The sequence below is a fragment of the Mastigoproctus giganteus genome, chromosome 4 (assembly GCF_048544385.1).
Source record: "Mastigoproctus giganteus isolate SK-2022 chromosome 4, ASM4854438v1, whole genome shotgun sequence".
Taxonomy (NCBI): domain Eukaryota; kingdom Metazoa; phylum Arthropoda; class Arachnida; order Uropygi; family Thelyphonidae; genus Mastigoproctus; species Mastigoproctus giganteus.
In genome coordinates this window covers 172,263,308-172,286,081 of record NC_143578.1, presented here as the reverse complement: position 1 = coordinate 172,286,081, position 22,774 = coordinate 172,263,308, and the positions used below count along the sequence as shown (strand labels likewise).

General features: G+C 35.4%; 1 protein-coding gene across 1 annotated transcript in view; it reads left to right on the top strand.

The window, feature by feature from the left end:
- The window catches only part of LOC150087203 (folylpolyglutamate synthase, mitochondrial-like), a 153,625-nt gene extending 138,056 nt beyond the window's left edge, over nucleotides 1-15,569 (top strand). The window contains exons 10-12 of the mRNA XM_090371874.1: nucleotides 569-719; nucleotides 12,844-12,986; nucleotides 15,109-15,569. Coding sequence (XP_090228000.1) covers nucleotides 569-719; nucleotides 12,844-12,986; nucleotides 15,109-15,521 — 707 coding nt within the window. The 3' untranslated portion in view covers nucleotides 15,522-15,569. The remainder of the gene's footprint in view (nucleotides 1-568; nucleotides 720-12,843; nucleotides 12,987-15,108) is intronic.
- The last annotated feature ends 7,205 nt before the right edge of the window (nucleotides 15,570-22,774 follow it).

Below are 22,774 nucleotides of genomic sequence, written 5' to 3'. Positions count from 1 at the left end.
TGTGTTTTGACATCTCTACAAATTGTTTGAAGAAGAAATATATTAAATTAACTTAGACAGAATCTGCATCGTATAAATGTGGTATCAAGACTGGAAAAAAAAAAAAGAATTAGAACATTTTAAAATACCCCCCCCCCCTCTTTTTTTTGTTAGTTGTTGGCGCATAGGCTTCTGTGCCATAATGCACCTCCCAAGGTTTTTGCAGTACTTTGATCCAAGCCCGAGGCGGGAATCAAACCTGCGACCTTTGGGTTGCCAGGCAGGCACTTTACCTACCCGGCTAGCCCGGTCAGCAAAATACCCTTTCTTAGAGATTAAGTTCAAAGGGGTGCATTGGGGTTTGGTCTGATATTAAAAGTTTTTATGAAATCAATACAAAAATAATATCAAATAGAAGAGAACTTGGAAGGCATGCCGATTTTAATTAGTCTGGTACCAATTTAATTTCTAATTGGAACAAAGAAAGTGTTCAATGTATTCTATTAAAATAATACACATAATGTGGACCTAAACCATATCACTGTTTAATGAAGTATTTTATATTAATATTTGTCTATTTTATATTTAGGACTACAGAACTGTATATGGCCTGGTCGGTTCCAGACTATACAAAAAAATGCTGTTACTTATTATTTGGATGGAGCCCATACAGTTGAAAGTATGGAAATTTGTTCAAAATGGTTTAATGAAGCTAGTAAACAGGAAGAAAAAATTCTAAAGTAAATATATTTAATGGAATGAGTTGTTTTTTTTTTATTTTTATAGTTTTTATTTATTTATTTAATCCGATGCCAAATGTAATTTCAGTCTTACTTTCCTAAATTTTAAAGTGGACTTATGAGTCACCATATTTGTGTATCCTAAAGTTAAGATGGCAAGCCAAATAATAAGCATAACTGTTGTTATGAAATTGTGTTTATTACTTGACTTATTGTAAACCTGTGATTATAGCCTATTATAGACCAGATTTACAGTGCATGAAAGAGGATTATAGACTCCTGCTCATCTCTTCTTCTCCTCTCCAACCCTTTCTGACAGCAGTACAATTTCTTACATTTAGTGCCATTATTCATTATGCCAAAATAAGTGGAAAATAGGCTTCTTTAGTTTTACTTATAATTGTTAAGTTCTGAGGTTAGTATTAGTATTTTAGAAAACTTTTGTTATGCTCAGGCTGCTTTTGACAAGAAACTCATCTTCACTTGTTTTTGGGTAGCACTGTATATCCATTTGTCCTAATCCTTGAAGTTATTTAAGCTTATTTCCCTAGCATTAATTTCTTGTTTGGAGTCATTATTCTCCGCGCGTTGCCAATATTGACTTTTACATCCACAAAGAAGAACTGTTGAGATGTGTACCAGTTTTATTTTTGACTCATATCATAAAATAAACATGTGTCTATATTACTTTTGTCCCCTATAACTAGCAATTTCCCTGAATGCTTAAGACCACCTTGATGATATTGGCAAAGATTCTTACACCACATATGTTCAAATGTATCCAATCTCAATGAAATAATTCCTTCTACCTACTACGATGGGACATGCTGATAAAAATTTCCACCAAATGTCTTGCAGATTTCCTCAAGTCTTGAATTAATTGACAAGGCTCTCGGATATAGTCCCTATTGTGCTTGTGCAGGATTGTAGATACATATATATTCTGACCTAATTCATGGCATTTTTTTTTCAGCAAAGTCCTATATTAATCCAAAAATTGTCAGCTTGTGTTTAATACAAGATTAATAGATTGGTAACAAAAAAAAAAGTTAACCTATGATTCATAGTTATTAATCCCAATATCAACCATTGTAGCAATATGCATGCAAGATCCATTGCATCGTGTTCTGACATATCCAGTGGACAAATTTAAGTAATTTTCTTTGCTATCAGCAGTCTGGTGAGAACAGTGACAATTTCTGTGACTGTTAGTGACCTTAATTCCCTAATTGTGGTGGAGATGAATCAAATAATATGGGAGGAGTTTGAAAAAAAGATAAAGAGACAAACTCCATCTTATATATATAGATTAAAGATTGGAATCTATCTGCAGAGTATACTCTTATCTTTGTAATACAGTAATTTCCTTATTTACAAACACCAGCATTCCTCATAAGTGACTCATAAATCAGAGATGATTTTCCCATATATACACTGATGTTCAAAGAAAGTGCATCACATAGGAATTTCACATTTCTAACCCTTTTTCGCAATGGTATGTTACATTAATAACTAGCATCACAAATAGAAATATAAACAAAAGATATTTATTAATAGTTAAGGCAAAGCTAGGTAATATTTGACAGGTGCTCTCAAAATATTCCAAAATGAGCATTTGCAACCTTTATACAACAGTTTTGGTAAACACAATAATTATGGCTGAAATGTTATCAGAAGCCCTCAATTTGCTTCAGTTTATCATTTTAAATGGAAAACAAAATGAAAAATTCACCAGGTGCAAACTAATATTAAGTTGAACTGCCTCTCGCCCTGATGACAGCAGCACACCGTCGAGGCATTGACAAGATTAATATCTGAAGATAATCAACTGAAAGTTTGTGATTCCAAACACAAATTATGGCTTCCTGAAGTTCACAAAGGGTCTTTGGTTTCTTTCTGGCAACTGCAGATTCCACTTGATGCCAAAAGTTCTCTATAGGATTCGGGTCTGGGCTGTTTCCTGGCCAGCTAAGAGTTGTAATGGACCATTCTTCCAACCATTTTTTTCACCTGTAACATATGTAAACACATTACTGTCGAACCTCTAATGCAGAAATGAAGCTAAAGTAACTACAGAAGTGCCTACTTACACTTTTTGCCCGATGACAAGGAGCAGAGTCGTCCTGAAAGATGCAGTTACTTGGCAAGTTGAAATGGTCTCTAATGGTTGGCAGCAATTTGCCTTCCAATATAGCCAGGTATCCACTGGCATTTACGGAACCTTTTACAAACTGTAGGTGACCTACTCCGTGATACGCAATGCACCTCCATATCATTTGGCTGTTAGAGAATTTCACTGTAGATACCATACAGTCTCAATGGTATTCTTCACCATGTCTACGGTGAATCGTTTGTCTCCCATCAGAGCCATGACTGCAACTCTTGCAGGGGTAAAGTACCTGCCCGGCAACCCAAAGGTCGCGGGTTCGATTCCCGCCTCGGGCTTGGATCAAAGTACTGCAAAAACCTTGGGAGGTGCAATATGGCCACAGAAGCCGATGCGCCAACAACTACCAAATCAAAAAAAAAAAAAAAAAAAACTCTTGCAGAGCGTGCTTATATAGCTGAAAGTAACTGTCGATGCAATATTATGTCATCACCTACGTGTGTTAATCTTATCTGATGCAATCTGTAAGAAATATTGCCATATACTTACGTTATTCGGACGACAATTACAATTTTAAAAACACCAGTGTATATTGTAAATTACCACTGCACTAGCATACAAAGCTGTGCAGCATAGTCCATTACAGATGAGGTGGTCATAATTCAGTGATCACCGAGTGTATATGTACAAGTATATATTAAATATGTATATTGAAAATAATTTTGGCTGCATTCATTTTTTTAAACAAGATTATTTTGTGGAATTGCTTCACAGGATCAAGCTTTCAGTTTGTAAATTGAATTTACAGTGTCAAAAATTCTTGTTTATGGGGGTGCAAGTTCTTAAATCAAATATTCATAAATCAGGAGATTACTAAACATCCAAAGAAATTGAGAACTGCACTTAATCAGCTTTTGTTTGTCAACTTATTACTGATGCCAATAAAGAATATGAGGTAGAAAATATTGCAGAGAAAGAGACAGGTTAGTGTTGTTATTAGTATTAAATTGCCAGACAATGAAAGAAAGCAAAGCTTGTGTTTCATCTTCCATCAAAATAAAAAAATAAAAAATTAATAATAATAAATAAATAAAATAAAATATTCCCAAGTTTTATATTTTATCTACCTATTCCAAATATTTATCTAATCCCTCTTTAAATCTTCATAATCTCTCACCTCTACAAGGCTTGGTGTCAACTTGTTTAAGTTATTGATTGTTCTTTGACTTAAAGGCAGATTTTCTTATATTCATTCTACCCATCATTCCTAAAACTGAATTGTCTCCTGTGCATCATAGTTAAATAAAACTGAACATGAAATGGAACTGGACTATATATTTAGGCTTGGGTGATTTTTTTGGCACCTTTGGTTACAGATTTTCCAAATAACGTGACCCATAGCCTCCCTGGTTTATGTTAAGATTTAGCACAGTCATCATCTTTTTACTTGTGTACATTCCAGGTGGTATTCAGAATATGTGAGAAGCTTGTGCCAGAGGACTTTATGCTTGTTGTACAGTGGTTTTTTCCATTGAAAATGCATCACTGTAAGACTAGATTTACACCTGGGTGGTCACCCACCATGTACTTGTGCATGGAGGTTATACCCAGGATTACTAACAGTCGCACCATCGTGAAGGTGCAAGCAGAGGATTTGGCTGTCACAGACCATCCGGACTTCGCCGAAATTGGGTCCACTTGACTTGAGTGTCACCCAAATATCAGTTCCATCAGCGTTTTAGACTCCCAGGTAGCAAATACAGCTTGTCTGGCATATCTGAGAGAATGTCTGTGACAACCTCAAGGACCACCTCTGTGACACTTGCCGGAATAAAGGCGAACCATAATACAGGTTGACCAGAGGCTATTATCCATCTCAGGATTATGTGTTAATCTTCTAACTGGCTATGTAAAGCATATTCTAGCACGAATTCTCAGTATGTGGGGCAGGTAGCTGCATTGGTTTTATGGGCACCACTGACATTGCGCAACGGTATCCCTTTAACAAATTCTAAAGGTCAGAGGTGGGAACAGTATGTACAAAGTTAAGTCTCTCATAATCCGTTTGTTATATGAAAATTTCCTCCGTTCTACAGAAACTATTTTAAACGTAATTACCAAGAGGAATTTAAAAATAAATTCGCTATAAAGAAGTTCATTAAACAGAGTTCCGAATGTAATTAAATCAAAAACGAAGCAATTTTAAAATACATAACTGGTCAAGTGTGCCCTTAAAATGCTGCAGGGGGGGGGGGGGGGGGGGGGGGGCTGGGGTCCCTCTCGCCCCCACCCTAGTTCCCGGCTCTGGATACTCAATAATTGAATTCAGGATTTGATTGGTAATATAAATGATCATTTCAACAATGGGCTCACATTTGAAAATGCGAGCCCAATTGCATTGTTAATTTTCAAAAAAATTAACAGTGGGCTCTCGTGAGTCCACTATAGCTCACCACTGGATTCAGTAGCATCCTGGTTGTACCAATTACTAATGGAGCTAAGTTTTCTTCACTGACAGGTTCATCTGATAGTTTATGTTCATTTGGAAATTTTTGGCACATCAGCCAGTCAGGCGGTAATGTGCCAGTTCCAATGTTAAACTAAATTCCAATCAAGTACCAATGGCTTCTTTTGCATTTTTTCTGTAGGAGAGAGAGTGTTGTATTAGTAATGGGCATGTGGTGTAAGGAAGCCTAAGGCTTATGCTGCACCAGTCAAAAGAAAGAAAGAAGAGTAAAATAATAATAATAAGAAAATAAAAATAAATAATTAATAAATAATGAAAGAAAAGGAAATAGACAGCCTATGTGTTTCCCTCCTCCCATAGGTAACTATCCAGCTGACCTTTGAATTTATTTCCCCAAACTGTCAGCCTCTACAACCATGTAGCTAACTTATTCCAGTAAGTTAGAACTCACTGGCTAAAATAAAATTTCCTGCAATCCAATCTAAACTTCTTCCCCCCCCCCCCATATCTTGAATTTATGGCCCCATTCTAAAATCATTTATAACCATGAAAATTTGGTCATATTCATTTTATTTTTGCCTCTCAGAGCTTTAAACACCTCACCTCCTCTAAGGTGTCTAGTTTCCATGCTGTACAATCCATATATTCAGTCTTTCTTCATACGGACGCCCTTTTGCTGATCTCACCAGGTGAGTTACTCGTCTTTGGACCCTAGTCCATCCACTGTAGCTGTAACTATATAGAAGAATAAGTAATGGTTAAGAGTGAAAAAATAAAACTCAATTTCTTTTATGCAGTGGAAGCAATATTTCTAATGTGCTTATTCCAGGAAATATATGGAAACTTGTATGGAAATCTGAGTTTTATCAAAGAAGAGCATGGGAACAATAGATTTTTTTTTTTTTTTGACAAGAGATAACACAAGATTAAGTTTTAGAAGGATAGAAGTTAAATAAGTTTTCTTTGCCCCATTGAAGAATTATCTGGAGATCAACATTTAAGGAACAGCTCCAAGTTTTCAAATCACCTTCAATTCAAGAAGTTGAAGCTGTTTGTACAGAGCAGGGTTTCTCAAACTGGAAAGTGGAATTTAGCATGCTATCATTGGTAAAACTAAGAATAGGATTTTCAGTTAGTGAATGGTCATTAATATATAAAAAGAAAAGAGTGGGAGAAGGAACTGAACCTTAGAGAAACACTAGTGTTAGTTGAGAAGTTAAAGACAGAGAGCAATTTACCATCACCTGCAGTGAGCTGTCTAGAGAAAACTGGCCTACCTATTTGCAGAAAGCACGCTATAAGATGGAAGCTTGTTTTGAAGTCTGCTGTGTGAAGTACAATAAAAGCTTTGAAAATGTCAACTGTTTGAGTTTCTCCGAACTTGTCCATTGGATTTGTTCCCAGATGAGTGACATAAGCTAAGATACCACTGGTGGATCAAGTTTGACAGAATCCATCCATACTGGTGATCTTTAATGAGATGGAAGCTTTTAAGATAGCATAAGAGTTGATGATGGATGGATTTCTGCAGTGGGATGACTTGGAAGAGAGGGATTTGTCACCCTTCTTAGGAATTGGCTGTACATGAGAAAATTTCCATGCAAAATTAAAAATGCCAGTTGAATAATCAAGTTTTAAAAGGCAACACAAAACAGGAGCAAGCTCTGGAACACAGGTTTTGACCTCCAAGACCCTGGAGACTTCTTGGCATCAGCATTGTTTAGCATTATTCTCATGTCCTTCTGGAGGAAGACCCAGGTGGTACTGAATGAAATGTGTTCGTTGTGGTAGGAGGAGGAGGAGGAGATTTGCTATGATCATCACTGCAAAAGGTAGAAGAAAAGTAGTGTGCTAATAACAGCTTTATCTTTACATGATATTCGGACAGAGGTAGAACTGTGGATGGGCAGGAGTTGCAGCCAGTGTTTGCTGGCCACAGACCAGAACCATTTGGGTCAAATGCTATTTGAAGAAGAAAATTTCCTACCCTAGCTTATTCAAAATCAAGTTTGAATTGATTAATAACTTTTTTAACAACTGCTACAAACTTCATTGTAAATAGAAGATGAAGCTGGTTCTAATTGCAACATGCTGTGTTCTTATCTTCAAGGGCACCTATGTAGCCAGGTGGGCGGGAGCAGCAGTGCGTAGCACACGCTTCTTGATTAGACCAGGGTTTGAGCCAAATATGGAGGATGCGGTAAGGTCAGGGAATGACCACTGTATATCTCCGGAGCAATATGGCCTTAGTTGCTAATGCTCCTAAAAACCAAACAACAACAAACTTATCTTCAAGGGCTTGCATTTATTTATATATCTATTTATATCTTACATAAAGTAAGATATAAAAAGATATATAAAGCAAGATTTATATTTAGTTGTATTAGAAAAACCAAGATTTAGTCAGTCGCATGCAAACTGTGATCCCCTCCCCCCCAAGACCCATCCAGACAGGTTCACAGAAGTGTCTGCAAGAAGGCAGACTCATGTATATCAGGAATGAATTACATAGCAAAAGTATAAGTTTAACTGTCACACTAATTCTGAGAGATGTTTTTTCCTTCAACATTTTGTAAAACCAAGCTGTAAGCAGTTATGCATCAAGCAGACTACATGCAGACAGGCAGGTCAATAGATTTTTAATTTTATTTTTTGAAATATGCATATTTTGAAGCATGGAAGGACAAATTTCGATGATGGGTTGGAAATATTTTTGTTTATTGATCACAATGTTTTATTATTGAAAAATTAAAACAAAATGATATAGTAATCTCCTAGTTTACAAATGTCGTACATTCTTGAAATAAAGTTTGTAAAACAAAAGTTTATATATCAGGATTTCCCATAGATATACTAGTATAATGAGAGGATCTGTTCCAAAAACTAAAATGTTCACTCACAAAAATCCATGACAACTGGGATAACTAAGATATTTTCAAACAAAATTTAAAACTTATTTTTATAATGAGATCTTAAAATTATAATATCTTTATTTTAGTATACAGTAGAGATAGATTGCAAAAAATTGCTATAAACTGCAGTTTAACACAGTGACTTTTGAGTTGTATATATTGAGGGAACATTTATTGCTATATAGTTTGAATAGAAATAAACAGTTGGAAAAATTATTTTTTCTAGCTGATGCTTACAATTGGTCATCCCCAATCCCTTCTACAAGTCAAATTGCAGTGCAACTAATGTAATGTAAACTCTTCACACCTTATTGAGATTCAGTAAAATTATCAAAAAGTCGGTTACTTACCCACTGTAAACATAAAATAACTGTGAAAAAAAGAAAATAACATATAGTATCCCTATGCAATTAAATTCAGCCATTCTGAACAGAAACACTTATGTAACAGGATATACTGTCAGCAGTTTTCACTTTCATGACACGTGCTTGATAGTAATTTCACCAAAAATGTATTTTAAATAATCTGCTTTATACAACTGCATGCAGTATATGACGTTAAATACAGTTCATAAAGGATGAAAATATTTCATTTTTACTGAATTTACTTTCAGTGGGCAGTGCTTATGAAGTCATAAAAAAAATTCATAAAATTGAAATATGCATTTGTAAATCAAATGTTTCTAAACCAAGAAGCTCACCTTATTTTATTTTGATGTGCATGTAAAAAGCTAGAAATGAAAACTGATCAATGACCAAAAAACTTTGCATGATACTGGTGTCGATAAAGGATGTCATCCTTACAATAATAATAATAATAATTATTATTATTAGGAGTAGTAGTAATAATGTAATAGTGGCATTTGATGCAAGAAAGCAAGCTTATAAAGTATTAAAAAAAAAAAAAAAAAAAAAAACCAATCCTCTCACATCACTTGTCTATCCCCTCCAATAATTTGTCTAGTTCTTCCTTGATTTTATTCGCACTGCCTACTTCCTCAACTCCAGAGGTTTGCCAAGTTTGTCCCGATAATGATTGGAACAAACTTAGCAAACCTCTGCAGTGCAATCATCCTTCCTCAATTTGAATTTATGCTTCCTTATGTGTGTAGTCTAAGCAACAGGAAAAAAGCCATCAGCATTCAGCTTGTTGAAAGCCTTAAGCATCTCATAGGTGCATAGTCTTTAGATGCTGCAGTCTGCAGGACCAAAATGTTTGTTGCCAAGACCATCCTTTTGTTCCCTTCACCAATCTCATTTCCCTTCTCTGCACTAGTTCCAGTAGATCTACATCCTTCCTAAAATGAGGCCTCCTGATCTGTATGCAGTACTCAAGATGCAGCCTAACCGTTGCCTTATACAACGGGATAATCACTTCCTTATCCCTGCTAGCAAAGTTCCTGTATATCATAAACAAAACCCCATGATCTGTCATAATATCCTTTCTGCATTGCTCAGTGAACTTATTATCTGACTTGCACAATTACCCCAGGTCTTTTTCATTTTTCACTACCCTGAGTGTAGTACCACACAGTTGGTACAAACTGGGATTATTGTTACCCATATGTCATTTGTCAATGTTAAATTTCAACTGCTATTTCTCAGTCCATCTGCCTAGTTTTTTTTAGTTCTTGTTGCAGCAGCTTACCCTGATTACTGGCATTAACCACCTACCAACTTTTGTATCATCAGCTTTTAAGCTTGATATACCTTCAACAATATCATTAATAAATATAGAAAACAACGATGAGCCCTCACTGAATCCGGAAAGACTCCACTAAGAACATTAGCCTGTGAACAATAGTGTTCGTTAATAACCACTCTCTGTCTTCTCCCAATCAACCATCCCTTTATCCATAGCAGTAACTTGTCCATAATGCCTTTAATTTGTAATGCAGTGTTTTATGTGCAACAGTATCAGAAGCTTTCCTGAAATCCAAGTATGCAATATCAAAATTATTTGATCTGAGAAAACATTACAATTGGAAGATTTAAAACAGTAATGTAACTGAAGAAAAGTGGAATAGAAATCATATAGATTATTCATTTTGCATTCTTGTATCAAATGACACATAGTTGAGATTGGCCGCGGAGAAAGATTGCAATGGAAAAGAGGTCATCACCAAGTTGTGATAAGAAGTATCAAGAGGACCATTAATGCTAACTCTGTAATTTAGAGTTGTTGGTAAGGAAAAGGTCAAGATGGTAAAGTATATGATTGTCTGGTATTATAGGAAGTAAATAAACAAGCTGTGTTTGTGGTCATTAGTATTAGCAAATGCCTTAGCATTTTACCATCTAAGTCTATGCAACTAGAAAATTGAAGTCAACCAAGAGTTATGAACAATGAAGTCAACAAGGAAAATTACTTTGCTGTTAGAAAAGTTACATGAAAGTTAATGATGACAGCAACATGTTAATTTGAACAGAATGGGTAAAGAGAGTTTGAGCTAGAGGACATTCCTGATTAAGGAAGTCTGTGACAAGGAATATCAGAGCAGAAATATACTGTTTCTGAAGTGAAAGGAAACATAAAGTAAATAATTAGGACACCTGAGATGAGTGGTGGTTGAGGCAACTGATAGTTTAAATTCTCTCAGGGCTTGGCAGATTGTAGCTGGAAATCACTGAGATTGGAAATATTTGTGAAATGAATTAGGAATTTTAGCATTAGTAGTGGCAAAGAAGCAAGCTTAAACAGCATCAGCAAAAATAAAACTGCCCACCTCATCTGTCTATCATCTCTAATAATTTTTAATCCATCCTTAAATGTATTCATACTAACCACTTCCACAACACCAGGTGGAAGTTTGTTCTAATAGTAAGTTACTCTCTAGCAGAAAGCAAATTTTTGCACATCCATCCTGCAGCCATTCCTTTTCAGTTTATCCCCGTATGCATGTAGTTCAAGTAAAAATAAGGATGCTACCTACATTTAGTTTACTCTATCCACTTAAAACTTTAAATACTCAAATTAGGTCCCCTCTCAAGTGCCTAGTTTTTTAAGTGCAGCAATTTGCAGAACCAAATTCTTGTAGTAAGAGTACCTCCTTCTGTCCTTGGTTAATCTGGTAGCTCCTCTCTGCATCCATTCCAAAATATCCACATCTTCTTAAAGTGAGGCTTCCATACCTATGTCTATGTATACCTATGACCTAATCATTGCCTTTATATAATGGGATAATTGTCTTGTATCTGCTGACTAATTTCTGTATATCATTGAACGAACCCCATGAGAACTTCATATCAGACTACAATTACCCTTGTGTCTCTTTCATTCTCCATCACATAATGAGTGTGGTACCACATGATTGGCTGCATGGAGTGCTAACCACGTGTAATATCAATTACACGTGGTTACCACTGAATTAATTCATTGTGAGTTAGTGGTGACTTTTGTGTCAATAGGACATTTTGCTTTTGTGCAGTTGGTGTTTAAATATGTTTCAGTTGAGTGTCTTACAGTTCTTATATCTGAGGAAGATGGCAGGAGTTGACAAACAGTGAATTTGCATCAAATTTTTCGTAAACTTGGGAAACCAGCTTCAGAGGCTTATGAAATCTTTAAACAAGTGTTTGGTGATGATGCATAGGTATAATGCAAACTTTTCAATGGTATTCACATTTCCAAGGTGGCCAAAATTTTAGTTGAGGATTTTGAAAACTCAGGTCATCCCTTGTCATGTCATACTGATGAAAATGTTGAAAAAGTGCATGAAATCATCCATGAGGACAGCTCATTTTAACTGAAAATTTAGACATTAGGTGGAATTTTAACCCATTTTCTGAGTGATGAACAGAAACAGAACCAGCTTTCTGTGTGCAGTGACCTGCAAGCACAGGCCAGAAAGGACAGAAATTTCCTTTTCAGGGCCATAACAGGGGATGAAAGCTAGATTTCTAGTTTTTATCCAGAAACAAAGCAGCAGCCCTCCAAGTTGAAAAGTCCATCTCATTCAAAAAAAAAAAAGGCAAGACAGGTCAGATCAAATGTGAAAAGCATGCTAATTGTTTTCTTTAGAAGGAATTGTTTCATCTGCAGTTCCTTCTACCAAGAAAACTGTAAATCACCAGTTCTATGTCAGGGTCCTAAGATGTTTGAGTAAGGATGTCAGGAGAAAACACCCAGACAAAAGGCACACTCAGGATTGGCTTCTGCCTCATGACAAGATTCCAGTCCACATGACTTTGCCAGTTCAGCAGTTTTTAGCTAGGAACAAAATGGCAATGGCCCTACACCCTCAGTAGGATGTTTAACAATGTTTTTGATCAAAATTGTATTTAAATGTCAAAGGTGAATATATACATTTTTGATTATTATATTTTTTTATAATTACTTATCATAGTTATTTTGATTACTGATATTGGAAGTGCACTAATTTTGAATTGCCTTATTGTACTAAATGACTATCATTTGACCTAGAGTGTGCCAATTTTTTTAATTTTGTGTATCACAATACATATTGTATGGAAGATGGTATATACTTTTCATAACTTTGTATGATTTAGTTGCTGATATATCATATAATGGTTTCCATCAAAAATATTTGATGTACATTATTCTAATTTAGGTATAGCTTTATTTATTTATTTTTTATCCTATTTTAGATATACTTTATGAATTAATGTGTATTTTTAGGAGACAAGTGTGTCGGATACTGTTATTCAATTGTACTGGAGAAAGAAAAGCTGAAAATCTGTTACTGCCCTTGCTAGAGAATAATTTTGATATTGCAGTGTTTTCACCAAACAGCATAAGGCAAATAAAAGATGCATCATCAGGTAACTTTTCAATGTAAACTCACATGAATTTATAAATTTATTCTTATTTGTAAAAGAATAAGAGAAGTTTACCTCAATATGATACGTAGAACACTTCCGTAGGATACTTTCCAGAAATTAAAACAAAACACAATTAAAAAAAAAAAAAAAAAAAAGAAAATCTTACATTACAGTAAGAATATTAGTAAAATAATAAGTTTACCTCAATATAGTACGTAGAACACGTCCGTGTTCTATGTACTATATTGAGGTAAACTCCTCTTATTATTTTACTAATATTATTATTAACGTAGAACATATTGAGTATTACAGCTCTGATTCATACTATCTAATTACAGTAAGAAATAATTAACAATAATTAAAAATCAAAAATCACTGTATCCCCTATAAGTAGCCTATGATTGCTGTTCATTGCTACTCTTGGTGTAGCCTAAATATCCTTCACTCACAGCCAAAACTCATTACTCATCAATATGTAGTCAATTATTGACTTCTCTGCCTCCCAGCTATACCTCATGTGAACTGTGACTATCCTGCTTCTGGAACCACCCATTCCCAATTCTTAGTCCATTCCTCACACACATAGGTGCAACATTTTTTTTTTTTTTTTTTTTTCACACTCTTCATTCCTTCTTCTTCATCTTCGCCTTTTCCCATGTTATATGGGGTTGGCATTCAATGTTCCCAATTCACACTTTACATCCTCTTCTTCTCCTCTAGTTGGATTAACTTCTTAACCGGAACACATCTGTTGGTTTTGGCATAGTTTTTACGACCGGATGCCCTTCCTGACGTCAACCCTCATCATTTATCCGGACTTGGGATTTAAGCTGCCGATCTACTAAAGCTGCCGCAGCCATATAAATGGAGTAGCTCTTATTCAGTGATGAAGCTTCCTAGTGCTGTCACAATTTAATAATTTTACGCAATTTATGCTGAATTTCTAGTCACCACTGAACAAGAAGGTGGCACTGCTGTAATTCTTTTATCTCCTGGAAACATCCAAATGGCTGACTCGGTAGAATTACTGTGACCTTGAAAATACCAATAATGTATAACTCAGCAACACGTGAGTATTTTTAAATAGAATTTGGTATCCTGAAAACTTCTACATCAAAGCTATCAGGTAGCACAACTATTCTACTAAGAATTACCATCGACTGATTATAGTTCCTTAAAAATTTAATGACCTTGAAATTTCTTATGTTTTCCTATGTCCGAACATAATAATAGCCATTTTAAAAAAGTTCACAGTCCGAAAAATAAAACTCTTCATTCCTTCTCCCCTTTCCAAACTTGCCTAACACTTTTTCATATCACCTACTGTCTATGTTGATTTGTGCATTAATATTCTTCATGACAATAAATACTCCTCCATCTCTTCCTCAAATGTAACCTTATCTTTACCTTTACTTCCCATTTGTGGTATATATGCTTGCAGAATGTTCAACCCTTTCTCTCCTGCCATCATCTTGATGGTAGGACAGAAAGGGTTCAATATTCTCAACCATCCTGTCATTCATTTTGGTTAACCTCCACAACTTTCTCCCTTCATTCTGGACTTACTATTATGCTCGTCCTAGTTTTTCCTCTCTCTTCATTTACTGACCACCAAGCTTGTAACCTTTTTCCAGATTGCCCTTTGCCCCTCCCCTCCACTTCACTTTTTGCACAACCCCAACACATGTGAACCTCTCTCTGTCCCTTTCTCCTTCCCATTTAAAGTTACAATGTAATGCATTCTCAGTCTCTTGTTCTTTTTCCATTTGGACAGAACTCTACGTTACCTGTAGAGTTCTGTCCACTTTTTCTAGTTTCTTTGGTTTTGAACGCAATTAGCTATCCACTGGCAACTTGCTAAGCCTGTCGCAGCTTCATTTCAGGTCGTCACAAGAGCGCCCTTGCAACTTTCCCTACTCATAGTTATTGCCATCCGTGGCATGGACATTGGGTTGGACTATGGGGAACAATAAGATTATCAGAATTAATTTGAATTTATTTTATAGTCATTCTTACTATATTTAGGAACTAATAAAGTAATTTTTTTCTATTTATGAAGTGTATTCTATAAAAATATAATTTTAGTGAATTTTGTGACCCTTTTCTTATTTTTTTTAAACAGATCAGAGCAACTTTCAAGTTGACCCTGAAAAGGAAATCAAACAATGCAGGCAAAACATGCAAATATGGAGTCATCTGGTGAGAAGTGAAGAAGAAGAAGAAATGATGGTATTAAATTCAAGTGTACCGATAGTTGAATTTAGTTGTACTATTCATGAATTGAACTCCAGTTGTCATATCACTAAAGCATTTTCTTGTCTTTTAGAAACATTGTTATGGTTACTGAATGGCAGAGATTCCTGTGTGAAAAGTGACACAAGGATCTCAGAATTGCCTGAAATTCCTCTGCAGCTCACTGATGCAGAGCACATACAAATCTTAGTTACAGGAAGCCTTCATCTTGTTGGGAATGTATTGTCAATTATTGATCCTGATTTGAACTCAGCAAATACTGACTTGAAATTAGGTTGTTAGCATTAATGTTTCTTATTAATCGTCTGAATGTATTATGAAAATTAAAGATGGGAGCATGATTATGTTATACATAGTAAATGGAAATATCATTGGCCAGCCAGTTGTTCAAATCAAAACTTTATTAGTGCAATAAACCAGTAGAGCACAAGATAACCAAAAGTGAAAACACAGTAGATATGATAAATATGAAAAAACTAATTTTAACAGTTTACATAAGCTTTGAGTACTTAAGAAAGTGAAGTTGCAGTTTCTGTGATGTTATTCACAGCACGCCTGGTGTTCTCTCCAATCACCCATTCTGTACATTCCTTAAATTATATATCTCAGAAAAGTTTTGCACATTCCACAATTTTTAAGCATTGCTCTTTTTCAGTTTTTAGCCTATGAATACTGCAATTTCTTTAAGATTACTAGATTAAAGAAATTTCAGTAGTAATAATGCATCCATGTAAATAAATGATTATTTTCATTCATTTCTATTCGTACATAGTAAGTGTACTCACCTGTTTTAAAGTGTACATATTCTTGTTTGCCTGAATATATATGCAGCTTATAAGTTTAAATAATTTAGGAAGTCAAAGGCTGACTGTGGTCTTTGAGCAATATACATAGACACAAATATGCACACTGCAAGATGAAGCCTATGTGCTGCCATAAGAAATACATGGCTCACTGTTATATTGTCAGCAATAAAAACAGTTACACTGAAACTGTTAAACTTCTTTGGCTGCATACTATACTGTGTATAAATAAAAATATATTACTTTTACTTATTATGACTATTCTGACAAAAATATTACTTTTGACTCTGACAGAAAAGATTATTGATTGTTTATTGTGTACCTTTTGGCTTTCTTATAGAAGTTGATAGCTTAAATCAGCATTTCCCAAACTTTTTTAGCCATGCAACACTTTTCATCTCGCAACATATTCACGGAACACTTTTCATATCACAACATATTCATGAAACACAAGTTTAGCAGGAGCCAAAGAACTGTTTGCTAATATTTTATTACATATGATGCACTGTGCATCAGGAGCATCTTTATTTCCAACACATGTAAAGCCGAAATTCAAATAACTGTCATCATGCTTTCCGTGTGGTCTTTTATTAGTTGGTTCCTGTTTTTTCACTTTGGATTTTTGGCAGACAAAACGCTGCGATTGTTCATCCTCACTTTGAAGTGTGACAATATTGTGTGTACATATTCTTGTGGCCAGCCAGTTGTTCAAATCAAAACTTTGATTTGAACACTTTTTGATCAACCACAGTTGCACTACTAGAAGTACTTTGCTTCTCGTTTTACAGTTCCTTTTTTCAACCACAAATCTATGGTCACATATTTTAATAATAATATTTCGAAATACCAATAATTACCAAAAAAAAAATTTTATACAAGGAAGTGAGTTTATTTATGATATCAGTTCGCTTCCTCCTCTCCTTCAACCCATGCATTCCAGCTTAAATTGTATATGATTGGCATACTAGATCACCACATTGCTACTTTTTCGTAGGTGTCATTACCTCTACGCATACGTAAACCAAGTAAGTGGCAAATAAAAAGTAACCAGTCTGTAACTACAGTAACAAACAAAGAATGGAGGGGATAATAAATCAAAATGAAGGGTGTTGCAGAAGGAATGTGCTCCTGAAATAATTTAAATTGGGTTGAGATTGGGTGAGTTGGGAGGAGGGAGAATTTGTTTTCGTGTTCCTTAAACCAGTTAGCAACTTGCCAGGTCTTGTGGCATAGTACGTTGTCTTGATAGACACCTGCATTGTCTGGATACACTCTCATCATGAATTGATAAGAATTCCAAATTAAATTAAATAATATAATTAAATTTTTATTTAGTTAAAGTTTATTTATATATACACACACACATGCACACACAGAGTTGTTTTTCATTAGCAACACCTACCTAATACCTCATTAGGCAGCCTTTTGTTGTAAAAGTCCATACTCACCTTCACATTGGTATCTCCACAAGCTGTTGCATGGTGTCCTTGTGTTAGAGCTATCCATGTGTTGCACTATGTCCAGTAATGTCTGCCCATTGTCAGGTGGATGGTCATGACATTGAATGTCTTTTTCCATTAGGTTGCAAACATGCTCAGCTGGGTTGAGATTGGGTGAGTTGGGAGGAGGGAGAATTCATTTTCATGTTCCTGAAACCAGTTAGCAACTTGCCAAGTCTTGTGGCATGGTACATTGTCGTGATAGACACCAGCATTGTCTGGATGCACTGTCATGATGAAGAGATGTACTTGGTCAGTGGCAATAGAAAGGAAGGTGTTCCCATCAATCCATTAATTGACGGTGATCAGAAGACCCACAAAAACAGTTGCCAAACACCAACGGTGCATCCAGGTGCCATGGCTTTCTCCAAATGCAGATATGCCCATCAGTATGATAGAGTTGGAAACAGGATTTGCCAGACCAGTGAGAGACTTTCACACGTTGGTGGTCCAGTTTTGGTGCTGTGTGTCCATTTAGGCTGCAGTGTTTTGGGGCTTGCAGTGAGCATGGGTACTCATGTATGGCCATCGATTGCGATAGCCCATACAAGCTAATGTCTTGCTATTCCTACATTGTAATGGGCGGATAGCTGGGCCTGCTGTGCTGCATCCCTGCTGTGTTACAAGATGAAACATACAACACTTGTCACAGGCATCAATGACAGGTGGCTGCCCCACGTGACCAGTGGCTGGTTGTTCGACTGCTGTTGAGCCAGCCGTGGTAAACTTGTGACACAACAATGCAGGCAAACAACAGACAGGAACACTTGACCACATTGGCTGTTGTCACGATACTGGCATCTGCAGATCATCCGTGTTCAAAGTTGGAAAGATCTCGATGCTGCCCCTTGCAGACACTCAAAAACTGTGTGAACTATAGTCTTACGAGTACATCAGCTATTCATGATTTTGAGCCTTTACTAGTGTCACAGACTAAATTAAATTACTTGTTATTCCATACAAGGGAGTGTTGCTAATTCAGCCAACTCAGTGTATGTGTGTATATATATAAGAAATATATAGATAATAGATTAGGTAAAGATAATTTCTTATCTGATTTCTTATCTAATCCCACCACCACTACGTCACCATTGATTTCATCAGCCCTACACTTCAAGTCTAAGTTAAATGCTAATTTATTGGTTAGTTTTTATTTTTAAATGTTTTATAACTATTTATTAAATAATATTTATAAAACCCTCATGTAAAAATCAAGTGTAACATTTAAGAAATACCTATTTTATGTGTTGTTGGGGTCACCTGCCAAAAGTTTGGAACGAATTACAGGAAATCAGTGTATTATTGGTTTCAACATGTGGGTTTTGTGGAACAAATTACCATTGGATGTTGGAGCCCCACTGTATTATAGTTAATTTAAATTACTTGTTATTATTTCAACAGGACTGATATAGCCTTTCTACAACATAACAGTCCTACTTTCCAAACAAAATAACCTCTGCTATACATTTTTACTATATCCAACTAATGCAAATCGACAGATATGTCAATAGATTAAACTATTTTAGCTACCAATTTTTGATGCGAAACATTCTTGGTGGCACCTACAAAAATTTCAACCAAGTAAATCTGATTGGTGACGGAAGTGATTACATCATCTGTGACATTTGCCACAGGCACTTCCCACCAATAGTCTGTGCCAAGCACTCACTAGTAGTGTGAATAGAGCGCCTGACACATTTTTCATGATTAGTATGATATCTCGAGTTCTACTGAACTGATTTACAAAATTCAAATGCCATTCACTTGAATTTCATCAAACTGCATTAGAAGAATACAATGAAACAAAAGAAAAGTGTGTGTACCCTGTACGCGTGAAAAATGGTTTTTTTTTTATGTGAAAACATCCTTTGCTTGGAAGAAATTAGCATAATCCAAGCCAATAGCCTAATTACCCATTTGATTATAGCTATTTGTTGAATAGTATGCTTGCAACAATACCAATAATTGTCAGCAGTTTCTTTTTTTGTTTCACATTTTCGTTACATTCCATTGTTAGCTGCCATAGATGTTTTTATTGCAGCAATGTAAAATATTCCATTCATTATAAGGTATTTAATACCTGCTATGGATGGTTGGTTGGTTCTTATTCATTCTCAGTGTGCTCATTCATTTCGTTTTGCTGCCATACTCAATTCAAGGCACAGCATTGTTAAAGAAAGAAAAATTTACATAAAATACCCATTTTAAATTGTAAGAGGAAACCTTGTACCTTTTTAGTAGGACTGTTAATCTCTCAACACTCAATCATGAATGATATAATATGAACCTACCCCATGGCATAGTCATTAATAAATCTAATTAAAATAGCTATTAATTAAAATTATCATGTCTTCAATTCTCGTATCACACCAAGTGAATCGGAAAGAGTTATGGAAAGATGGCAGCCAGCAACCCCCAAAAAACCAACCAACATCACATGCCACCATGAGAATTGAAAAACAGTTGTCACAAAAACCTAATAAATACAAAACAAATAAATATCCATTAATTCACACAAAATTTAAACTTTAAAACTGAATAAGTTGGTCTTTTAAAACTTCTTTTAAGAGACCAACTTATTCGGTTTGTTACCATGTTCACAAGAAGTACAAAAGTGATTCGCGAATGATATCCCCCCTGTTTTATATAAAAAATTAATGACACCTGATACAAAATTATTTATATAGACCAATGTATGAACTACTATTTATGCATGCACGTAAGCGTCCATGAGTCCGAAATATAAGGTCTGCGTATATTAATAGTCAACATTTAATCTCATTTCTAATGTTTCGGCAATTAATCATTTAAAATATTCACGCTGTTTATTAAGAACTTTCGATTCATTAAAAAGGAACACATGTCCCTCAGTGATTGCATGAAACGCGTGCTCAGAGGCACCCGTCCTACCTACCCTAACTGATGCCATATGCTGCTGTATCCTTACCGAAAGTAAATTTTGGGTCGAGCCAGTATAAGCAGAATTGCGCCCACTACGAGAAATATTGTAAACAAAATTGTGAGCTTCTATGGTAGGAACTACATACGCCCTATGTTTCAAGACTGAATGGAGCTTACTCCTGGGTTGTGCAACAATCTTAAATTGAATGTTCTTAAATATTTTAATAAATTGTCTATACCAATGCTGTATATACGGAACTTTAATAGAATGTTTATGATCCAACCTGTCATTTGTTGTCCCTGTTAGGTTATTAACAATAAAAATTGTTAGGTTAACCTTGGATTTCAGAGTTTGCAAAAAGAAGAGTTACGTTTGCCAATTACAATATTTACGTAATAAGATAAAGGGTGATTTACATATTAATGATTGGGCTTATCTAAAATCAATTATCGAAATAAGGAAACAGGTGCAAGCAAGTGAAATGAACATGAGACATACTAATAAACTACAGCGCTTACTTCGTATGAGCAAAGAGACTAATGCAGTACCAACTCTTTTCGGACAGGTTAAACTTCATAAAATAGGATATCCTATTAGACCTATCGTTTCTTACAGAAACACAGCTTTTGCATCACTCGCGGCGTACCTTTACAACACTATTAAACCTTTGTGTTTAACATTAAGTTTAGTCTAAAGAATTCAGAGATATTATTCAACCAATCGATTAATAAATGATTTTATTTATTAATGACTATGCACGTGGAGTAGGTTCATATTATAATCATTCGTGATTGAGTGTTGAGAGATTAACAGTCCTACTAAAAAGGTATGAGGTTTCCTCTTGTTATTATTTGTTTGTTATTTGGTTTTTAGGAGCATTAGCAACCAAGACCATATTGCTCCTGGGATATGCGGTGGTCGTTCCCTGACCGTTCCACATCCTCTGTATTTGGTAGTCACTGGCTCGAACTCCGTTCTAATCAAGAAGCATGTGCTAAGCACTGCTGCTCCTGCCCACCTGGCTACGGAGGCACCTAGGTTTCCTCTTATAATTTAAGATTATTATAATAATAGGACTTATTGGGCCTCATAGTCCCTTTTGATTTGAATTAATAAAATACCCATAATCATGAGCGGTGGTTTCAACGTTAACTTCGGATTGGAAATAACTAAACTTAATCACTTTCCTGCAAGAAATGTTCGATCATTGGTGGCTACTTCAATCAACACTGTTTTCCAGAGACATTTAGATACTTTGCAATTGCAAGTATAAGCCTCTTACTTTAGTTAAAATAAATCCATTGTAGCCCCCAGGGATGTTTTCCATAAAACCATCTACCGTGCGTGCTCGGCACACGTGCCTTTCTTATAGGATTCACTGGGGGTGGGGATCTATATTTCTGTATAATAAGACAACCATACATGTCTCAGTGAAAGATAAAAATACAATGGGCAAAATAGTTACCTGATGTCTTCTATATTCTGTGATAATTATAATTTTTAGTACCTATCGATAATTTTGTAAAGCATCTTGATGTTTTGGTGCTATCAAACATCAAGCCCTGTCTGGGAGCAAAGAAGTCATTTGCTTAATTTCTATTCCATAGTTTTTTTTTTTTAATGAAAATCCCAAACATGAAAGGTATTAGAAACTATACTACTTACTTAGTACCATGCATTGATTGAAGGTTGAGAAGGTGAAAAAAGATAATTGTTGACAATAGATGTGAATTTCTGTAGATTGTAATTTTTGGAAAATACATGTAAAGAGAGGTTGTCCCATTATAGAACTTTAATGGGATGATAATAGGATGGGAGAAATTTGTCATCCTTTTTTAGGAACTGGCTGGATATGTGCAAATCATCAAGCAGAAGGAAAGACATCAGTGGAAATAAGAAAGCATAAAAAATGTGACACAAAACAGGAGTAATCTCAGAAACATAGGTTTTGAGAACAAGTGGAGAAACAGCATCAGGACCTGGAGCTTTCTTAGTATTAAGATTGTTCAAAATTCTTCTGTCCTTTTGATGGAAGGACACAGGAGGCAATGAGTGGATTGTACTCGGAATGGTAGGAGATGATTTATCAAGATCACCAAAACAAGAATTAGAAGAAAAACTGAATGCTAGTAAGTCAGCTTTATCTTCAGCTGAGTTGGCAAGAACCATCGGGTTTTCATAGAGGTGGGAGTACAGATGGGCAAAAGTTGCGGCTAATAGTTTTGGCAAGGGACCAGAATGCTTGACTACAGTTTAGCCAAGAAGCAAGTTTTCTGCTCCTAACCTGTTCAAAATCTAGTTTGGTCTGATTAATAATTGCTTTACAATTGT